Source organism: Erythranthe guttata, chromosome 8 (genome assembly GCF_056151865.1).
Source record: "Erythranthe guttata isolate IM_541 chromosome 8, IM_541, whole genome shotgun sequence".
In the NCBI taxonomy this organism is placed as follows: Eukaryota; Viridiplantae; Streptophyta; class Magnoliopsida; order Lamiales; family Phrymaceae; genus Erythranthe; species Erythranthe guttata.
Genome location: NC_142540.1, coordinates 90,116 through 109,605, shown reverse-complemented (window position 1 = coordinate 109,605; position 19,490 = coordinate 90,116). Strand labels below are relative to the sequence as shown.

General features: G+C 37.7%; 6 protein-coding genes across 8 annotated transcripts; 2 read left to right on the top strand and 4 right to left on the bottom strand.

Moving 5' to 3' along the window:
* Positions 1 to 352: 352 nt before the first annotated feature.
* Positions 353 to 1,732, bottom strand: LOC105970208 (DNA-binding storekeeper). Its single transcript, XM_012995019.2, has one exon. It carries the CDS (start codon positions 1,326 to 1,328, stop codon positions 543 to 545), a length of 786 nt encoding a protein of 261 aa, XP_012850473.2. The 5' UTR covers positions 1,329 to 1,732; the 3' UTR covers positions 353 to 542.
* Positions 1,733 to 2,107: 375 nt separating this feature from the next.
* Positions 2,108 to 5,450, bottom strand: LOC105970217 (SNF2 domain-containing protein CLASSY 3). The gene is made up of 3 exons (XM_088821397.1): positions 4,592 to 5,450; positions 4,192 to 4,344; positions 2,108 to 4,087 (listed from the first exon to the last, which is right to left on the bottom strand). Exons 1-3 carry the CDS (start codon positions 5,195 to 5,197, stop codon positions 2,153 to 2,155), a joined length of 2,694 nt encoding a protein of 897 aa, XP_088677523.1. The 5' UTR covers positions 5,198 to 5,450; the 3' UTR covers positions 2,108 to 2,152.
* Positions 5,451 to 5,881: 431 nt separating this feature from the next.
* Positions 5,882 to 9,818, bottom strand: LOC105970220 (cytochrome c1-2, heme protein, mitochondrial). Its single transcript, XM_012995031.2, has 8 exons — positions 9,624 to 9,818; positions 8,055 to 8,128; positions 7,714 to 7,934; positions 7,034 to 7,313; positions 6,876 to 6,947; positions 6,565 to 6,681; positions 6,394 to 6,459; positions 5,882 to 6,303 (listed from the first exon to the last, which is right to left on the bottom strand). Exons 2-8 carry the CDS (start codon positions 8,112 to 8,114, stop codon positions 6,187 to 6,189), a joined length of 933 nt encoding a protein of 310 aa, XP_012850485.1. The 5' UTR covers positions 8,115 to 8,128; positions 9,624 to 9,818; the 3' UTR covers positions 5,882 to 6,186.
* A 118-nt stretch (positions 9,819 to 9,936) lies between these two features.
* Positions 9,937 to 12,181, top strand: LOC105970269 (kelch repeat-containing protein At3g27220). Its single transcript, XM_012995083.2, has 7 exons — positions 9,937 to 10,263; positions 10,414 to 10,602; positions 10,742 to 10,974; positions 11,055 to 11,225; positions 11,320 to 11,425; positions 11,500 to 11,709; positions 11,802 to 12,181. The coding sequence occupies exons 1-7, from the start codon at positions 10,057 to 10,059 to the stop codon at positions 11,961 to 11,963; spliced, it is 1,278 nt and encodes a 425-aa protein (XP_012850537.2). The 5' UTR covers positions 9,937 to 10,056; the 3' UTR covers positions 11,964 to 12,181.
* Positions 12,182 to 12,324: 143 nt separating this feature from the next.
* On the bottom strand, positions 12,325 to 17,072 carry LOC105970246 (Rubisco methyltransferase family protein). 2 transcript variants are annotated; one of them, XM_012995057.2, is made up of 13 exons: positions 16,506 to 17,072; positions 16,155 to 16,230; positions 15,273 to 15,478; positions 15,064 to 15,150; positions 14,849 to 14,941; positions 14,607 to 14,761; positions 14,403 to 14,487; positions 14,243 to 14,329; positions 14,034 to 14,153; positions 13,635 to 13,736; positions 13,390 to 13,556; positions 13,189 to 13,269; positions 12,325 to 12,589 (listed from the first exon to the last, which is right to left on the bottom strand). In XM_012995057.2, coding segments are annotated over exons 1-12 (1,509 nt in total). In that variant the 5' UTR covers positions 16,836 to 17,072; the 3' UTR covers positions 12,325 to 12,589; positions 13,189 to 13,268. The 2 variants fall into 2 exon arrangements, with proteins under 2 accessions (XP_012850511.2, XP_012850514.2); XM_012995060.2 differs by having other exon boundaries at positions 13,174 to 13,269; positions 16,506 to 17,048.
* A 207-nt stretch (positions 17,073 to 17,279) lies between these two features.
* LOC105970260 (Thioredoxin superfamily protein) lies at positions 17,280 to 19,467 on the top strand. 2 transcript variants are annotated; one of them, XM_012995072.2, is made up of 4 exons: positions 17,280 to 17,590; positions 17,986 to 18,129; positions 18,245 to 18,450; positions 19,000 to 19,467. In XM_012995072.2, the coding sequence occupies exons 1-4, from the start codon at positions 17,349 to 17,351 to the stop codon at positions 19,155 to 19,157; spliced, it is 750 nt and encodes a 249-aa protein (XP_012850526.2). In that variant the 5' UTR covers positions 17,280 to 17,348; the 3' UTR covers positions 19,158 to 19,467. The 2 variants fall into 2 exon arrangements, with proteins under 2 accessions (XP_012850526.2, XP_088677522.1); XM_088821396.1 differs by lacking the exon at positions 19,000 to 19,467 and adding an exon at positions 18,559 to 18,708.
* The last annotated feature ends 23 nt before the right edge of the window (positions 19,468 to 19,490 follow it).

The following is a 19,490-nucleotide window of genomic DNA, read 5'->3' as shown; positions in this document are numbered from 1 at the left end:
TATGTAAAATCTATGTCTGAATGCAGCATTATCGGTTTAAGCAGAGCATACATCACAAGGTGATTATTGAGGAAGTAGAGAACAAGTTTACATTCACAACTCTACAACAAAACCAATAAACTCATTATTCAATCTAAACCATTAAGTTTTACCTATTCCAACTACAAAGAGTTTTATCCAATAAAATGTCTATCTGGACAGATAAGATTCAATAGTGTCCTGTCCACATTACAAAGCAATTAATTAAGCTATTATAATATTACATTTTGGATTATTTTAACTTGGATTGCCTCACCACAACTGATAACTATCACAATAATATTATATATTTCATCAGCAAGGCAAACAACAATTAACACCAACATAAACTTATATACGAAATCGAATATGATCGTCCTCTACATAATCGAAACTGACCACATTCTTCATATTGCAAGAACAAGAACAGAACAATAGTTGAATTGCATTGAACACAATTTAGGAGTAATACAAACTGTAGAACAACTTCAAGTCTTTCTTGTTTTTTTTATTCAACACAATTCCTATCTAACTTTCTTTTCGGCGGCCACGGCCACGGCCACGGCCACATTATTGTTCCTTTCACTAAAGAACTCAATCCAGCGATTCAATATCCATAAAATACTAACTGAAATGGCCATGAAAACTACAACTACCCAAGAAATCCAAACCCATTTGGGTATCACACTATCAGCAGCACCACTCAAGTAAAATGCAAACATTCTGTAGACAAAATAAGGTCCCAAGAAACCCCTCACCACAGAATACAACCCGTAAAACGGAGGGGACAGTAGATCATACACTTTAGCTGCAAATTTGACATCCGATCTTCGTGCGCAGGCAAGAGTCCACACATTCTGGCACAAGCTTGTTACTTCCGCCAGAATCAAAAGCACCAGAATTGCAAAAGCACCGTGATACACAACGTAACGGCAGGTCAAGAAGACGAAGAGAGTGGCCAAATGGTGGCCGATAAAGAGAAGGTCGGTGGGGTAAAAGATCAAGTAATGGAGAAGATCCATCAAAAAATAGGCAATGCTGTAATCAAGGACGATGCTTTGGAAGGGGGTGTTGGGGGAGTGAAAATCGCGGGCCGGGTCGGAGAGGATGGCTGCGGAGGCCAAGAAAACAGCAGGGGTGCCGTGGGCGAGGGATATGACGCAGCTCGAAGCTTCGGGTCGGAGTTTGGGGACCCATTTCCGGAAAATGATGAAATAAGCAACGGTGTAGAGGATGAGATAAACGGCGAAGAAAAGAGGAAGGGGGTTTGAGTGTGGTAGAAAATTGAGAGTGGTGTTAATTATATCCATGATCTTCTTCGATTGAATATTTGATTGATTGATTCAGGGTATATATATATATATATATATATGCAGGTTTAGGGATTTTGGGGGAAAAAGAGAATTAATTCAGAAACACACGCATTCGTACGAGGGGTTGAAAAGTCTCGACCTTTATAAAAAGGTCGTCTTTTTTTTCTTTTCTTTTCTTTTTTTGTGGTGAATTGATTGAGTTTGAGAAGAGCCGATCAGCGTTATAGGATAAAAAGAAGAAAAGGGAGGGCGGCGATGGTGTTGCCGGCGGCGGCGGAGGAGGATAGCTTTTGGTAGCTGCAGTTTTCGAGGAATTTGAGTTGTTCAAGAACTAGGTTGCTTTTTCATTGTTAATGGCAGAGAGGAGGTGAACGGGACACGTATGATTATTTACAATTTAATTTACTAGTATAAATTATTATTATTAATTAATAAATAGAGCTTGGTCTCGTGAAAAAAAAAACTGGTTGTTCTTAATTCCTATTGAAGTATTACTATTTTGAGGCCCAATAAAATATTTTGGTTGACTTTAGGATCAGAAATGGCGACACCCAGAAAAGTCAAATATAGTGTCAATTGGACCCGTGTCCAACCAATCAAAATCTTGAATTAAATACGAGATCTCCAACCAATCAACCAATCAAAATCTTGAATCAAACTCTGTGAAACAAAATCAAGAGTAGCTTTTTCTTTCTTCCCAGTGCTCATCAGAATATTTTCAACACATATATATATATATATATATATAGGAGTGACTAGTATGATTGTCTGTGTATACAAATAAACAATATAGATATATGTTGAAGTAAAATCAGTGATTATTAATTAAGATCAACAAAACCAAAAGTGTTGATGAAATCAGATTCCTTGGGTTGATGAACAATCCTCTCAAACATACTAATATTATTATTATTATTATCAACAACACTTTTCTCCTCATGACGAACCATTGCTTCCAGCAGTTTATCCTCCGAAACAAGCTCATTGCCTCCGCCTCCGCCTTGATGACCAAATATGAGCTGAGATATTCTGTCTTTCTCAGCCTGCCTCACATACTTGTTCACCTCCATTAATGTGAGGAGATGATAAACATAAACCATCTTCTCTTGACCTATCCTATATGCTCTGCATATCGCCTGTCTTTCAACCGAAGGGTTCCATGCTACGTCTAGCAGCACCAATCTCGACGCACCCACCAAATTTATCCCTTCCGAGCATGCTCTTTGTGATGCTAGAAGCACCTTTGCCTCACTTTTCTTATCGTTGAACGAATTTATCACTACCTGCCTCTGCTTTGACTCCAAATTCCCATCCATGTATATCACTTCCCGCCCTTCTTGCCAGCAGAAATGTCCTTTTATCAGCTTCTTTATCTGCTGCAGTGGGTCTATGTACTCGCTGAATACCAATACTTTCTCCTGTACTCGAACCGATAGTTCTATCAGCTTCACCAAGAACCGTGTTTTCACTCCAGCAAAAGGGTCTAATTCCACGGATTTCAGCTTTCTTTTCTGATCCGAGAATTCTGGTCTGTTGGCTACAAGTGAAGGGTGGACTGATATAAGCGATGCTAAGTAGTCATGCTCTAGAAATTTATCGACCAGGACTTGATCAATCTTGTCCGCTAGTTTCTTTTGCAGATCAGTTGGTCTTAGTACAATCATGCAGTCCCTCATTCCTGGCAGAGTTTTCTCGAGTATATCACCTTTGTGTATGTGTACAAAAGGCTCGATCATCGATCGGAGCTCCTTCACTCGCTCATCATTTTTGCTTATAGAATTCGTCAGACACGCCCACTCGTCCCTCGCTGCATTGGCCACCTTTTGTTTCCTACCACGATTTGTTGCTTTCGTGATCTGCTGAGAAAATGTAGGATTAACTAGGCAGAGTGTGTTGTAGAGCTCAGTGAAGTTGTTCTGAAAAGGTGTTCCAGAGAGAATTATGCGCCTATGGGTGGATGTCCTTGTGAGAGCCTTCCACATTAGACTTTGATTGTTGCGAGGTGTGTGACCTTCATCCAGCACTAATAGGCCTGGTGATTCCAATAGTATTTTCTTGAATTTGTTGTTGTTTTTGTCATGTTTTTCTCCAGCAAGCTCTTCGAACAAACGGTACCCAACTCCCAACACACTCCCACCCTTCATCCAAGCAAACAGCTTTACAAATCGAATATAGTCTTTATTATTATTATTATTATTATTATTCTTTTCGTGGCCGCTTTGATGATCTGTAAGAGTGGAGGCGATTTCCATTTCCTGAGTGGATAACTTTGTCTCGTTCAAGTTGTGGAATTTGATGTCGACATTCCATTTGGCGAATTCCTGCTCCCAAGTGAGGAGCATACCGCGTGGAGCTATGATGACGGGGAGGCAGTTTGGGTAGAGCTTCATGAAAGTTTGGAGAAACACTATTGTCAGTCTGGTTTTGCCGGTGCCAGGTGCGTGAGAGATTATGCAGCCTCTTCCACCATTTGCAGGTAGAGTTGCCATATTGTTGATGTGGATGTCTCCAGCTATGTTTCTCCATAGGAATTCCAGTCCTTGTAATTGATGTGGATACAGTTGTTTCTTATCAGCATCAGGGATCAAATCCATAACTGTGCTGCTGCTGCTGCTGCTGCTGCTGCTGCTGCCGCCTTTTTCAGAATGATGAATAGTACAACTAGACGACTCAAGATTGGCAAAATGCATTTTTTCGTTGTTTGATTCTTCTTCAGAGTACCGTTTCCTCGCACGTTTCTCGGGAGATTCTACGTACTGCACGGAGAAGAGAAGCATTATAGTAGATCAGTTAACATTATTCGTTCAAGTTAACAAATCTTACATATATATATGTTCTCTGGTGAATTGATGATACTTACAAAAGGGGGCAAGACGTGTTTAATTTCGAGTAGCAAAGAAGAACAATAACTGCATATGATGCCAATCTGTTCATCAAGAAAAGCATCATGATCCCCTCTCCCACATCGTGCAGCTTGACTTTCATCCATAGAGATGCTATATTCATCATCACTCTGTACATCAGCAATACAATACAATATTTAATTAAGGAGCAGAGTTCTACAAAGTAAATAAAATGACATATATCAGTTGACATTCGAACAACTTGAACATGGAAAATGTTTTGTAAACGTATAGTATTGAGTTACAAATATGAGTAAGGGCAAAAACAGAAACTAGTTTCATAGAAAAGCAAATTAATGTTACATTTATGAATAAGCAGCAGAGGGAGGGAAATAAGGCCAAGTAAATATGACTTACAATGGAAGGATTAGAATTAGAATTAGTGCATCCAATCTGAGATTCCCATAACCCCATTTCTAAATCATGAAAGAGAGAATCAATTTCCCTGTCATGATCAGTTTTCTCCTGTGTAAAGGAATCTTGATCATCTTCAAATTTGAATTTCAGAGGTAACAATGAACATTGACTAACTGGTTTTGGATCTTGTTTGATGACTAAATCCTGCTTATTTTGCTTCCATAAGGAATCCACTAAAATGTCAGTCAAATCCACTTTTTCTCCACGAGCTATAAAAGACCCCGCCTTTCTCTTGACTTGTCGTCTTGTCCCTCCTTTCGACTTCTTCTCAACCACCGCCACCGCATGTTTATTATGTTTGCGGGCATTCGCTCCTTTATAGTCCGTATCACCAAAATCACCATCGTCGTCTTCTTCTTCATTACTTGTTGAATCATCAATATTCTCCACCAGGGCTACCTTATTAATGATGATATCATCATCTTCATGATGTTGTTGAGGTTTCTTCTTAATTTCATTGTGCCGGGTTTTGTAAAAATCATCCCACTTGCTTCTGGTTCGCCTTGATATCGAACTCAAACGAGCTTGTTCACCATGCATATTCATTCTGATTCTATCTATCCCGACAATAATCGAGATTTAACTATGTATGTACTCCCAAACGAAGACTGCGCAATCTATGTGTATGTATTATGTGAAGAAAAGAAGTAATATTTACGTAGGTTTGTGTGAATTTGAGGAAGAGAGAGAGAAGAAGAAGAAGAAGAAGAAAAGGGTTAGAGACTAGAGAGAGAGAGAAGAGAAAGGTAATTAATAGAGACGACGGCACGGAAGAGGGGAATAAAGAAGGAGTTTTGGTGTCTCCAAAATTCAAATTGTAGTTACCTAATATTCCGATTATTTATTGTTGGAAAAGATTCTTACTCTTGGAAACACAATATATTTACTATTTGATTTTTACATATTTTCACCAAATTTTATCTCTTTTTTTTTTGTATACATTAATTTAGCTTATCACCTTCGGTTCAATATAAATTTAAATTGCTTTTTTTTTTTACAATTTAATTTCTCCAGACAACACATTTTCTTTTAGCTTTGATTGGTTATAGTTTCTGTAATTTCTGTAAACTTAACAGATTAATTTATAAATTAAAAAAAAAAAGAAGAAAAAGAAAACTCCAATTTGGTAATTTTCTCTCGTCCTTTCACGATAATAATCAATTCATTCAAATTCCGGCGAAACAGATTTTGTACAACCCTAATCAAGAAATGTATAACAACAAATCCAGATAGCGTAATAAATATTTCGCTTTCACGAGGAGCTCCAAAACAATATCATCATCAGCAGCATCATACAAAGTACCGATGAGCAATAACTAGTTTGTTTCAACTCACAACTGAAGAATGAATTCCTTATTCTTCCGCAAAATTGGGAAAAAAGGTCGAAAATGACAGCTGCTGCTGCTTTAGAGCAGCACATTAAAAAAAAAAAAGAGAGAGAGAGCAAGTATATGGATGACACAAGACACAATTATTAGGGTAATGTAATAAATTCATAAACGGAAAGGGGAGAATGTAAATGGGGGGTGGGGTATCTAGTTGACAACATCAAGGACGAGCTTGCGAGACTTGAGGACAGACCACCTCAAACGCCTATAGTAACCAGCTTGAAGAAGTGCCAGTGATAGAACAAGTATCCACTTGAATCCCATCTGTTTCCCGCCACCATTAAAACATGTCAAAACATTGGCCCATGATACAATCATTACTTACTACATATGAGTGAGCAATCGATGGCTTACCAGTTTTCTCTCTTCCATTTCAGGCTCCGCAGCCCAGGATAAAAATGACACAATATCTTTCCCCATCTACACACATTAAGCAGGACATAAAGCCATAAGCTTTCACAAACATGTTGAATATATAAAGATACAGATGCACAGAGGCATCACAAGAATAAGCAATGAGCTTACCTGAGCTTCCGTTGCAGGTACACCATCCTCGTATTCAACAGCACCATCATTAAGCATTTTGGGCATCGCAATAGCACCTCCAGGGAAGTACGGGTTGTAATGCAATCCTTCACGAATCTGCAACATGAAATACCCTTGCCTTATTAGTGTATCGACAAAATAAAACGAAAATTCCATCCCAAGACCAAGTTAGAATGGCTGGACAATGTTTTGAGTCAAATACTAAGGCTGATGAGAGAAGATCCTGCAGGCCACTCCACTGATATAGAAAAATAATACTTTCACATGCAAGCTTCTTTTGAAGAACTTACTGAAACACCAGCAGGAGGATCACGGTATCCAGTTAGAAGTGCGAAGACGTAATTTTGACCGTTGTGACGAGCCTAATGATGCAAAGAAAAGTATAGTTAGTTGAGACAGATACAAAGGATTTCCAAATCAATTAACTGGATGGAGAAGCAGGCCATACTTTGGTGACGAGACTTAGATCTGGAGGATAGGCCCCTCCATTTGCAAACCTAGCTGCTTGTTCATTTGAATACGGCTGAGGAAAACGATCACTCAGTTTCCCAGGACGAGTAAACATCTCTCCCTCATCATTAGGCCCATCAACTACCTCAATCTCAGCTGCCATAGCCTTAGTTTCCTCCTCTGTATATGCAACACCCACCAAGTCACGGTATGAGACCAAGGACATGGAATGGCAGGACGCACAGACTTGTTGGTAAACCTGGTGACCACGACGAATCCTGTTTGAGATTGATCAAGATATGTCAACATAGCTAGGACCATCAATTTTATGGAAAATAAGAGCATCTTCGTAATTTTCAAAGTGAAAAGATCTACGCACGTAAACGGGATCAACTAGATACCACAGTAGAAAATGATTACCATAGTTCCTAGAAACAGCTAAACACAATTTCATTTCTGAAAGTGGAACAAAGAACATTAAAATCCCACATTACTCAAAATTTATCAGTTATATATTAAGATTTATTATTTAGTAATGTTTAAAATCACAGGGTCTCAACTGAAATCAGTTATTCAGTACATGTTCCCGATCAGGTTGCAACTTAGCAAACTAACACATATGAGTATATAGAGTTAAATATGACTTTTTCATTGAATATAATCAAATGAAGGACTCACGAAGCATGGTCATATGAACTCAGAATGCCCTTGTGAGGCCAAGGGTAGCTTGGGGCATCCAAACCGTGTTCTGCCTCATCACAGGATGAAACTGTTGCAAAACTCAACAGTCCTGTTACACCTGCCCCAAAGAGGGCCAATGCCCTTAAGGACTTGGTGGTGGTAGATCCAACTCCTTCATGCTCTTTCTTCGAGATAAGAGACGACAAAACTGGAGAAGACTGGAACAAAGAAAAACAATTGAAGTTATTTTCCCAGAAAAGAGAGAAAAAGTCAAAAACATAAACAATATTAATTGTACATAAGAAAACAACATACTCCATGAAAAATAAAACTCTTACAGTGGCTTGTGACTGAAGTCTCTCTCTAAGCAACCGGTGGATTGCTCTACCTCCAAACATCTTAAATTAAAACCCTGTTTATTCAGAAAATAAGAATGACAGTGTGTGAAGCAAAAATCTTAAAGAGCACTTCTAAAACAGACTTAGAGAGTTTTAGTATGTATAGGTCAAAATCCATTCTTCTAGCCAAACAAACATAAACAAGAGATTATTCTTTGAGGGAGGTAGCTGCTGGTAAAGAACTCACTAAGGGCCTGATTTTCGTACTATCGTTGTACCAAGTATGAGCAAATATTGCTTACATATGAATCTCATTTGTTGCCAATGAGATGCCAAGTAAGAGAAGAGCCAAATCAAGTTTCTGGATGTACAAGTCAATTACATTCAGGGTTCAGTAGTCCATGTTGCTACTAAATTTTATGCAGCATCTACCTTTCTTGTTTCACTTACTATTTAAAATATACAACATGTATCCAAGTGATTCTCTCACTTTTCTTCTTTTCTATTTCGAAAGCACGCAGCTAAGGATCTCATATGAAAGAATTAATTTTATATAATTCAAAATTTGGATGTATATCACAAAATGTAGCTTTGCAGCACTTCAGTATTGGGTTAGTTCATGCGGTAATTTAAGCATGGAATAATATAAGTTTCATGGATTATATTGCACAATTTCATTTTAGAAACCCATAATATTGCACTGGATTGAACAATAATATCTCAACATTAAATTGATCCATGAATTAACCCCCGGAAAGAGATCCCCTGCGGTTGTCACTTGTCACTGATCTATTCTCATCTGATGTTAGGTAGTCAAAAACCTCTGTGATTTATATACAACTTATTTATAGAATTATAATTTGAACAAGAGTGTGATATCTCCTAGTATTATACTAGCTCTTAGGTTGGTAGAGATTAATCCTCGAAGAAGGTATTCCAAAGCAAGCCCTTCAAGCTTGATGCAGCATGAAAAAAACTGATTCGGGACTCTGGGGTACACTTATTGTTCCTTGCTAGCAACTAAGGTTTCTCTCCTACTACTCCCCGTTACAATATATGGAAAGTAGCCATCTTTTATGCAAGAAGAGTACAAAAACACTGGTAATGCTCTATAACGGACGTGAAGGGCGTTTTCCAGTCTCAGAGCACAAGCACTCACTGTCTCACTCCCATTCCATTTTTATGTTTCTGAGCCAAGAGAGACTGACTCCCACTAAAAATAAAATGCTAAGCAAAACAGTGAAACCCCTAATTCTATGTAATTCCGTTTTCGAGGGCAAGACAGCCGAAACCATGAATAACCATAAGAGCAATAAAGATGTCATATATCAAAAGATCTACTTTATTGGCAGCTAAAAGCATTCCTGGAATGTTAATCTACAACCCAGAAGAACCTCATATAAAAAAATAATAATAATACCATAGAAAAGATATCTAAAACTATATAGTCATAACATCACGCGGAAATAGAATTGAAAGCATTAAAAGTCAATAGAAGATAACGTCAGAGCATATAACCCTAGGAATCGCAGATCGAGAGAAAAAAAGAAAAAGAGAAAAGGGTGTCACCTGAAAATAAGAAGAAGAAAAAAGCTGATCGGGGGCGGGGGGGAGGGGCGTTGTAGAGATCCAAAGAAGGACGAAGGTAACCAGTGTTTGAGAGATATACAGATGATTATTCCCTTCTGATGAAATGGTGAAGTTGGGAGAGGCTTTCTTCCCTTTTCCTTTGGGCTATGAAAATGATGGGCCTTTAATCGGCCCATATTTAATTTAATCAAAATACTGTTTTTCCTTTTTTATTTGAAAATAAATAAATAAATAAATAAATAGTCCTCTGTCCTAGAAAACCAACAGAAACCATTGGCGCCCACTTTAATTTGTTTATGTGTACCATCCATCATGATGATGATGATGATGATGATATATGTATACACAGAGGCCGAGATTACATTCCCTCTAGCATTCATTAGGTGTTCAATTCAATGGTTTTCTAAACAAAATGGTATCTTCTTCTTCTGCTGCAGCAGGAAAACACGGTTTCAAGAAATCCACCGTCATTTTATCTCTTGTAGCCCTGCTTGGGATCGCTTCAACGATCGATTTCCTCTGGGCTTCTTCTTCTTCTTCTTTCTCCTCATATTTATCAATTGCATCCAACCACGTTTTTGTGGTTCCACATGAGACGCATAACACCCAAATACTAAAGGTCGGTTCTTTATCTTTGATATATGCGCTTCATTTTATCTTGAGTATAGCCTGACGATGATGATACCTTTGATTACTTTTATGTTGTGTGTTAAAAATGGTCGAAATATAGCTTCAACTCTTGAATTCATCATGATTTGATAATTGACAGGTAGCAGATGATAAAGTAGGCAAGAATCATAATCCTGAACGGGTATTATCAGCTACATTTGCTGATTTACCTGCTCCAGAATTAGAATGGGAGCAGATGCCCTCAGCACCTGTACCTCGTTTGGATGGTTCTGCAATTCAGATCAAGGATCTTCTATACGTGTTTTGCGGATATGGAACGCTTGACTATGTAAATATATTTTTATTGCTCTCTTTTGTCATATATATCCCAATTCTTAAAGCTGATTCTGGAATTCAATCTGAATCTATTCACATGGTGTGAATCAAAAAAAAATATCTGATTGTTTAAATGGTTATGGATGTGATAGGTGCACTCACATGTGGATATATACAATTTTACGGAGAATAGGTGGTGCGGAAGATTTGAGACACCGAAAGAAATGGGAAATTCACATTTGGGAGTGGCAACTGATGGAACAAGATATGTATATATTGTGTCTGGACAGCCAGGTCCTCAGTGCGGGGCTCCTACATCTCGTTCGTTTGTGCTTGACATTGAGACCAAAAAGTGGGACAGCCTTCCACCATTACCAGCACCTAGGTACTTGTTGTCTTTTTCGAGAGCAGCAGTTTCTTCATCACATATTCTTAAAAAAAAGCACAACAACTCTCTACTGTCAGGTATGCTCCAGCAACTCAGATTTGGAAAGGAAGACTCCATGTAATGGGTGGCAGCAAAGAGAATCGGCATACACCTGCAACAGATCATTGGAGTATTGCTGTGAAGAATGGTAAAGCAATTGAGAATCAATGGCGGAAAGAAATACCCATACCACGTGGGGGACCGCACAGGTAGGTACTAGTGTTTCAACATTTTTTTGTTTAGTTGAGAAATTATGGATTCCATCTTCAAATCACTGTTTTAACTATTAATAACTGGTGATAGGGCTTGTATTGCCGTTGATGATAAGCTTTTCGTTATTGGTGGTCAAGAGGGTGATTTTATGGCAAAACCAGGATCGCCTATCTTTAAGTGCTCAAGGAGGCTTGAGGTGAATGAGTCGACTGTTGGGCTATTGTTGTTATTGTTGTGTAAATAAAACTTAATTCTATTATGTTGGTTCAGGTGGTTTATGGGGATGTTTATATGATGATTGACGGTGAAATGAAGTGGAAGGTATTGGCCCCTATGCCAAAACCCGACTCCCATATAGAATCCTCTTGGATTATATGGAACAACTCCATTGTCATTATGGGAGGCACTACTGAGAAGCACCCACTCACTAAAAGGATGCTCTTAGTCGGAGAGATCTTCCAATTTCATTTGGATACACTGGTTCGTATTTGATTTGAGGAGTATATATATTTTCAGTAATAATAATAATAACTATGAAATTTGAGTATATTATTTTGTGTTGAAATGAACAGCAATGGTCGGTGATTGGAAAGCTCCCATACCGTGTAAAAACAACAATGGCCAGTTTCTGGGATGGCTGGATTTATTTCACATCAGGACAGAGAGATAGAGGACCCGATAATCCACAGCCTAAAAAAGTCATCGGTGAATTGTGGAGGGCCAAGTTGGGCTGAGCAGTGATGAGTGATGTCTTCTTCTGTTTCCTCCTCCTCTCAGAATAGAATAGGCTTTCCGCTTTTATCTACTAGTTTAGTTTAGTTTTCACAACATGTTTGATCAATTGCACGTCATTTTCAATGAATGAAATGATCATGTAAATATTATCATTTTTGTAGTTGAAGCTTCACCACCACCTTACTCTGATAATGTTATGTCCGATGTTTTCTCGATACCTATTTGTTTCCTTGGGGTCTTCAACTGAACCCCTTCATGTTTTTACTACCTCTACCATCTCTTCATGTTTCCCATGCAAAATTATTCTTCACAGATTCTTTAACCTCTCATCATTACTACTTTAAGTGCCATCAAACAACATAAAAGCCAATTCCTCTTTCACTTGCTTCTTCAAAACCCTTCAACACTTCTACTCATACCATATTTCAACACAATTCAATTGCTCTACAATTTTATAATCGACAAAAATGTGAAAAACAGATGGAAATTAATCTAAAACTAGGGATGGGGGTGGTATATATAGATGGACGGACATAATACTGCAATGCAAACTTTCCTATTTTGTTGATAAGAAGATTGCCGCAGAAACTTATAGTAGCATTCATCTCCTGATAATGAGATCCACCTACAATTTAATAACATGAAAAAATTGATACCTAATAAATGTTTGACCGGCTAAAATGAATAAAACTGATACGATAAAAACAAATATAGAAATTAAAAAGAAACGGTGGCTTCGTGATAACCAGCCATAAACCATCAAGTCAATTCTTCAAGTATGTGGCAACAATTCTTTTAAAATTTATTTCTGTTCTACCCCATGAAGTTATAGTAGAACGACACTTATAGCAGAAAGGATGAAACTTTAAGCTAATTAAGTAGTTATAATATTGCTAATTTTAATTTTCTGCTATTTAATCTAACAAGCTGAAGTGAACTAGCAGGAATTTAATGTTTCAAACAATTTCAATCAAATGACTATACATGCAAATTGATGGTTAGTTTAGATGAAACTAATGTGCTAGGTTTCAAAACTTGGATTGTGATATAAGAAGATGTAATAGCAGGATGGTCTTATACGAGGCTAATGGAACATGATATGGCCTTTTGGTATGTAGACCAAAGTTATCATGTATGTGTCTTAATAGATTTCAAAATGTATTTTTATACTTGCACAAATTCAAGAAAGTAAAAATCATTAATAACAACCTTTACTTCACCAACCTCATCAATTGACATCCATTTGTACCAATATCTCATATTCTCAAGGCCAGCAGTAAACGATCATAATGGAGATAGAAAAATCTGCAAGATGGCCGCCGCAATTAGAATCATTGTTGATAAACATAATGTGTGTGTGTGTGTGTGTGTGTGTGTGTGTGTGTGTGTGTGTGTGTGTGAGAGAGAGAGAGAGAGAGAGAGTACCATTTCAGATTTAGGGCATAAGGAGCAGGACAGGGGGATATAGAGAAATCAGGTAGCTGGTTTATCAGGTCTACTGTTGCCTGCAGGCATGCTTTTAATATTTTCTTCTCCGACTTGACAAGTTGTGTTGCTACTCGTTGTTTTGGACTCAAGTTACTATCTGCAAGCTACAAGTGTAAGGGGTCAACTAGAGCACGAACGGAAAATTAAAACTTCAAACAGTTGAAAATTTATGGGATAGTTACCAAAGTCTCATCTTCAGTAAGTGTAGTCGGATAACCAGCAAGTCTACTTATAAAATACCCAGCAAGTTGGTCCAGAACAGCACGTTCCATGCAGGAACTCACCTATGTATATCAGCAAAAATTTCCAAGTGAATTTAAACTCAGTTCCAATGCAACTTAAACTGGGATAATTGATAAATCAAGTCGTCTATTTTTCCGATTAACTAGATTAAAGCTAAAACATGGAGCATGTGCCTGTTGGACGTGGACTGAATAATTCAAAAATATTAGTATATAGAGAAGGTTAGGCTTCTGCCTACGTGTAAATCCTATCGTGTATAAAACTACGGTTACATTTTGGCGCTCCCTAGTCCTTACCACAGTATATATTTACATCATGAAGTACGAAGATTAGCTTACCGGACATATTGGACCTTGAGAAGATAGAACAGATTGCATCTCTGAAGGATCAGAAACATATCCTAATCGCAGATAAGGAAGCATGTCCATCACAGCCTCTCTTTCCTTGCCCACAACGATCTGTACATAGGTGCATTATTTAACTCGGAGGCCCTCACTGATAAAAACATATTATATAAATGTAGTTATGTACATAGAAAGGTTTGTACCTGAAATGTTTGCACGGATAGCTTCGCATTTCTTTGAGCAGCCAATCTCTTATTCTGATACTGAGGATCCTCGGTATTCAGAGAAGCCTAAATGACAGGAGAAAAGCATTGGTGATACAAAACATTTGCAGTTACAGAGTAAATGATTACGAAATTTTACCTCCACCACCAAACGATCATAAGAATTATCTTCGTCAACAAAACCATAGTTTATGAGTAACTTTGAGTTAGGCTGTGGCCCACACCTAAAATGGAAAGAATATCCAAATTAAGACAGGTATTTCAAAGAATAAGCTGCCTCCACGGAACTCAAATTAAAATGCTGCTTTTTTTTTTTAATCTGAAAGACAGAGAGACTTATAACCAGACAACAATAGGATCCCCAGCTTTATATGGACGATCGATGACAAGTTGCACAGCTCCATCAACAGCAGTTAACATTGCTTTGCAGTTGCTTCTATAGGACAACAATGGAGGTCCTAGGGGAACCAATGCAAATCTCCTCGCCAAACTGACTTTCTGGGTTGAAAGATTAAATAATACTATGTGAATGACTCGTCTAAAGTTTGATTACTGTTACAACTGTACTTCAAGCACAAACCAAACCTGCAAATGAACGACACAGGATTGAACTGCAACAAAAGCTTGTTTGAAAATCTCAAAAGGGAAAGCCTCCGTAGGGATATCATATGGATATTGCTGAAAAATATCAAAGTAGTCAAGATTAAAAGGATGTATAGGGTAGTTCAAGGAAAAGGATATTAGAATTTTGTAGCTGAAAAATTAGGACTAAATATTGTCTTAGAAGCAACAAAAGTTACCTGAAATAATGATCCAGCCATAAACCAGACAGTATCAAGCTCATTATACTCTCTCTTGATTCCTTCAGACCTCTCGAAAACTTCAGCCTGAATCATCAGAATATCCAAACTAAGAACATTGGGTCCAGAAACAAGCAGTGGTTGCTGATAATTGTATGGATACTGAAAATTGTATAACAGCCTAAAGCAGCGGGAGGAGAGTTGCACACCTTTGTCGGACTTCCTGTCAGGTAATCTAATTCAGCCTCTGACCATAAAAGTGGCGACTCCACAGCTAACTGCCCCCTACCTCGCTGACGATCAAGTTCTCTAATATATGGATACCAGAAAGACTTTTTACCTTGCTTCTTCTCATACATTAGATATAGTGCCAAGCAGGCTAACTCTGATAACTTGTTTGTGGTTAAAAGTTCCGCTGAATCATACCAAACAAACTTAGAGGTAATAGATCAAATTAATAATATATTTGATGAGCAAATAAGAACGAGAACTTAATCCAAAAATTCATCAGAGAGAGAGACTGGGGGGGTGGGGGGAAACAAAGGTAAGTTGCAAGTGATGCAGATAATTGCTAAGGTGCATATAATTCCTGGATCCACCATATAGAAAAGTGTAGAACTTTACACCAGCATGAAGCCATAGAAACTGTTTACTTATGCATACTAGAAATAGATCAATTTTACTGAGTGGAAGTAAGATAAAAAATTTAAACTCTTTAAATGTAGACAATAAATTTGACAGAGATTTCAATGTTTTGAAAATCAATAGAAACATTGTATAATCTTTCTGGTGCTTATAATAAAAACAAACAAACATGCAAGCTTTTCTCCTAGGACTAAAAAGTGTTTCTTACCAAAGAACATGAGAAGCCAGCAGGTTTTCTAACATCTCAAGGCGCCCACTAAATGCTCATGAAATAAGAATTGGTAAGAGGTTTCAACACTGATTTCAACTTCAATACAGGATCATACATCTAACTTTTGCATGTCAAGTTCAACAACACGATGAATGAAGTCCCCAAATGTCTATCAATTTTGCATGAATACAAAGAGACGAAGAAACATATTATAGCATTTAGTCCAGCATCTTACCAACACTCTCATTTCCCAGAACTCTTTCGAGCGTCACCACCAATGAATTAGGGATAGAAAATACTACATCACCTTCCTGATAACAACACACATCAAATCCCAATCAAAATCAATGTTCTATGTTAGGATCTACATCACATTTTATAAACTTTGAACAAAGTAAGTACCAATTTGAATATGTATCATAGTTCTATCGGTAATATTAGCTCTCGTACCTCTCCGGAGTGTATATGTACGAGCATTTATTTATTCATTTATAATTATTTTGATTTTGATTCTTCTAATATAAAACGTGATTTACAGAATTGAAAGTCGAAAGGAAAAGACGTTCCGTAACTATAATGAATTGACCTGAAGATCTTGGCTGGCAGCTACATAGTGAATAGGCTGGAGGTTGGAATCATGAGAAGGCCTATCTTTAAGCATGACTTTGCAAGGGGGGAGTCCGTTCCTTTCCATCCAAGACCTCAAATCAGCGTGCTCTTGTTCAATTTTGCTTGTAATATCAGTCGATTTCACAATTGTATCAGAATTGGAAGCAGCGCACATGTTTCTACATTTCCGGTTATTTGTAGGCTTCTTGCAGAAGGAAAGTCCAATGGCAGGCCGAGGATGAGGAAGCAGTGCCGAACGACGAAATGAGGATGAAATGCAGCGTGTATTTTGCAGACGCAAGTCCATGGAGAATGAATGAATATTCGCAATCGACTAATGCATGTATTATTGAGATTAGGGTTTATGCGAAGAAGAAGAAGATATTTTTTTGTTTACTTGTGTTTTTGTGATATGAATTTGGATTGACCTACATACAGTCACAAACAGACATCAGCAGAGAGTGAGGATGGAGTAGGAGTGGAGTGGGGGAAGCAAAAATCTAATCCGGATTCCGGTTCGGGTTTTGGTTATCAACACTTGTTTATTGATCACAGTAAGTATTCTACTTACTAATTGGGCCGAAGCGTTTAATACTACTTATTGGGCTTCGGTCACTTATACCTTAAATATTTGAAATTAATCAAAAAGCATTTACTAATTGATAGTTAATTAATTTAATATTTTTTCCACGCTGGCAAAACTATTAATTAATTAGTAATAAATGTTAATAGGAATTCTTTCTAGTAAAAAAATTACAAGGAGAAAGGAGTTGTCGAGAGCTCTGAGAAAATCCCCACAGCAATAGCAATAGCAATAGCAATGGCGGATTACCATTTCATATACAAGGATCTGGAAGGATCATCCACGCAATGGGACGATATTCAGACTAAACTAGGTAATCTTCCCGCCAAACCGCCGCCGTTCAAGCCCGCCCCTTTCGCCCCCGCCGAGGACCAGGATTCCAAGCCCAAAAACAAGGCCTGGATCGACAACAAAACCGAGGAAGAGCTTGAAGATCTCCAAGAAGATCTCGACGACGACCGTTTCCTCGAAGATTACAGGTACTACTTTATCAATTTACTATTTGCTTGCGGGGTTGGATATCTGACAACTGAGAACTGACTCTAGTACATCAATTTTTTTTATTTTTTTTTATTATTCATCAACTTCATTTGAAAGAAAAACATCTGAGCCATGTTGTTTTCTGGTAAATTCTTGGAGACATGCAGTGTAATTAGAGCGAAAATAAGAAAATTAGTTAATTCTCGGAAAAAGAAAAAAAAAAACTCATAAGTTGAACTCGGTGGTTCAGACAAGAACTCTCTGTTTGAAGACATCAAGCATTGCAATGCCTATCTTGGTAGGCGATTCAACCACATCTTCTCTCAGGGTCTTAATGTTGTCTTGTGCGACTCATCATTAATACTGATGAGCTGTTTCATTTTGATTGTGACAGGAAGAAGAGGTTGACTGAGATGAGAGAAGCAGTCAAGATTGCAAAGTTCGGTTCAGTTATTCCAATTTCAGGATCGGATTTTGTGCGGGAAGTTTCACAAGCTCCACAGGACGTTTGGGTTGTCGTGCTGCTGTATAAAGATGGGTAAATAGTACTGCTCTTCAAGCCATATTGCTGCTTGTATCTTGTTTGGATAACTGTGTCGTAACAAAATTAACAAGCTTCAGGTTTTTAATCATGTATGTGCTGCTTTTGACAGATTTCCAGAGTGCCGGCTGCTTTTGCAGTGTTTAGAAGATTTGTCTAAAAGATATCCGGCTACCAAGTTTGTCAAAATTATATCCACAGAATGCATTCCTAACTATCCTGATCGTAATCTTCCCACTATACTTGTGTACAATAATAGTGCAGTTAAGGCAACTCATGTGGGAATGCATAGTTTTGGTCGAAGGTGCACTCCCGAAAGTATGTCCTCCTCTCTATGCTTTGATATTCTGAAATATTTTCTCTTTATTAGATCTAATAGTTTTCTGGTTCTTCCAAATATACGATTCACAATGAGTTTTTGAACAGTTTGTCTTGAATGCTGAACCATTTAAGACATCTGACATGGATATTTAAAGTGGATGGTTCATAATCATACGCCAAACAAGTTCAGTGTGAAAGGGAAGCATCCCTGGTCATTAAGCCATTGAAAATAAATAAAACGTGCATGAGATGAGATGTCTTTAGTATGTGGAAAGTGACTGTTCATAAAATAGGTTCTTTATATAGGTAATCATTTTCCAAAATTTCAGTGATAAACTGGTGTTGCGGATAAACTACGTTTCTCACTTCATCTGTTTTGCTCTCTAGTTAAATGATCTACTTCTTCAGTTAACATTTTACTACAAGTGATTCTTCAATCTGTCTTCTGTTTTGGGTTAAAGTAATCATAATTTGGCTATTTGGTTTAATTAAGCAATTATATATGTTTATGGAGAAAAGTAAATGACAGAGTGTTTGGATTTGTAGGTGTAGGGTTAATTCTATGTCAATCGGATCCAGTGCTAAATGATGGGCATGGTGGAGAGCAATCAAGAGAAGCAGTTCTTGATGGAGTGAGGAAGAAATTTCTTGAGAGGGTTGTAAGAGAGCACGAAGATGATGACGATGGCTCTTCAAGTGATTGATTGATCCCTTCCTTTTATGAACTTCACTGGCAATGTGAAATCAATGTATTCGAGTGATTGTACTATTACTGTATTTTTGGGGTCGAGCTGTTTTATTTATTTGAATTCAATGTCCCTGCCAGCAATGCTGCGTTGCCGATGTTTATTCATATCTCGATCTGAAAGTTGTTTTGATCAAGTATATCTTACAGGGAGGAAAGATAATTAAGTTATTATATAGATTACTTGGACAATAACATAAAGCATCTTCCCAGGATTGTATTATTTCTTCCTGTTGTGAAATGAGGAAACCACATTATCAGCGATCATAGTCTTATTTTGCCACAAAATTAC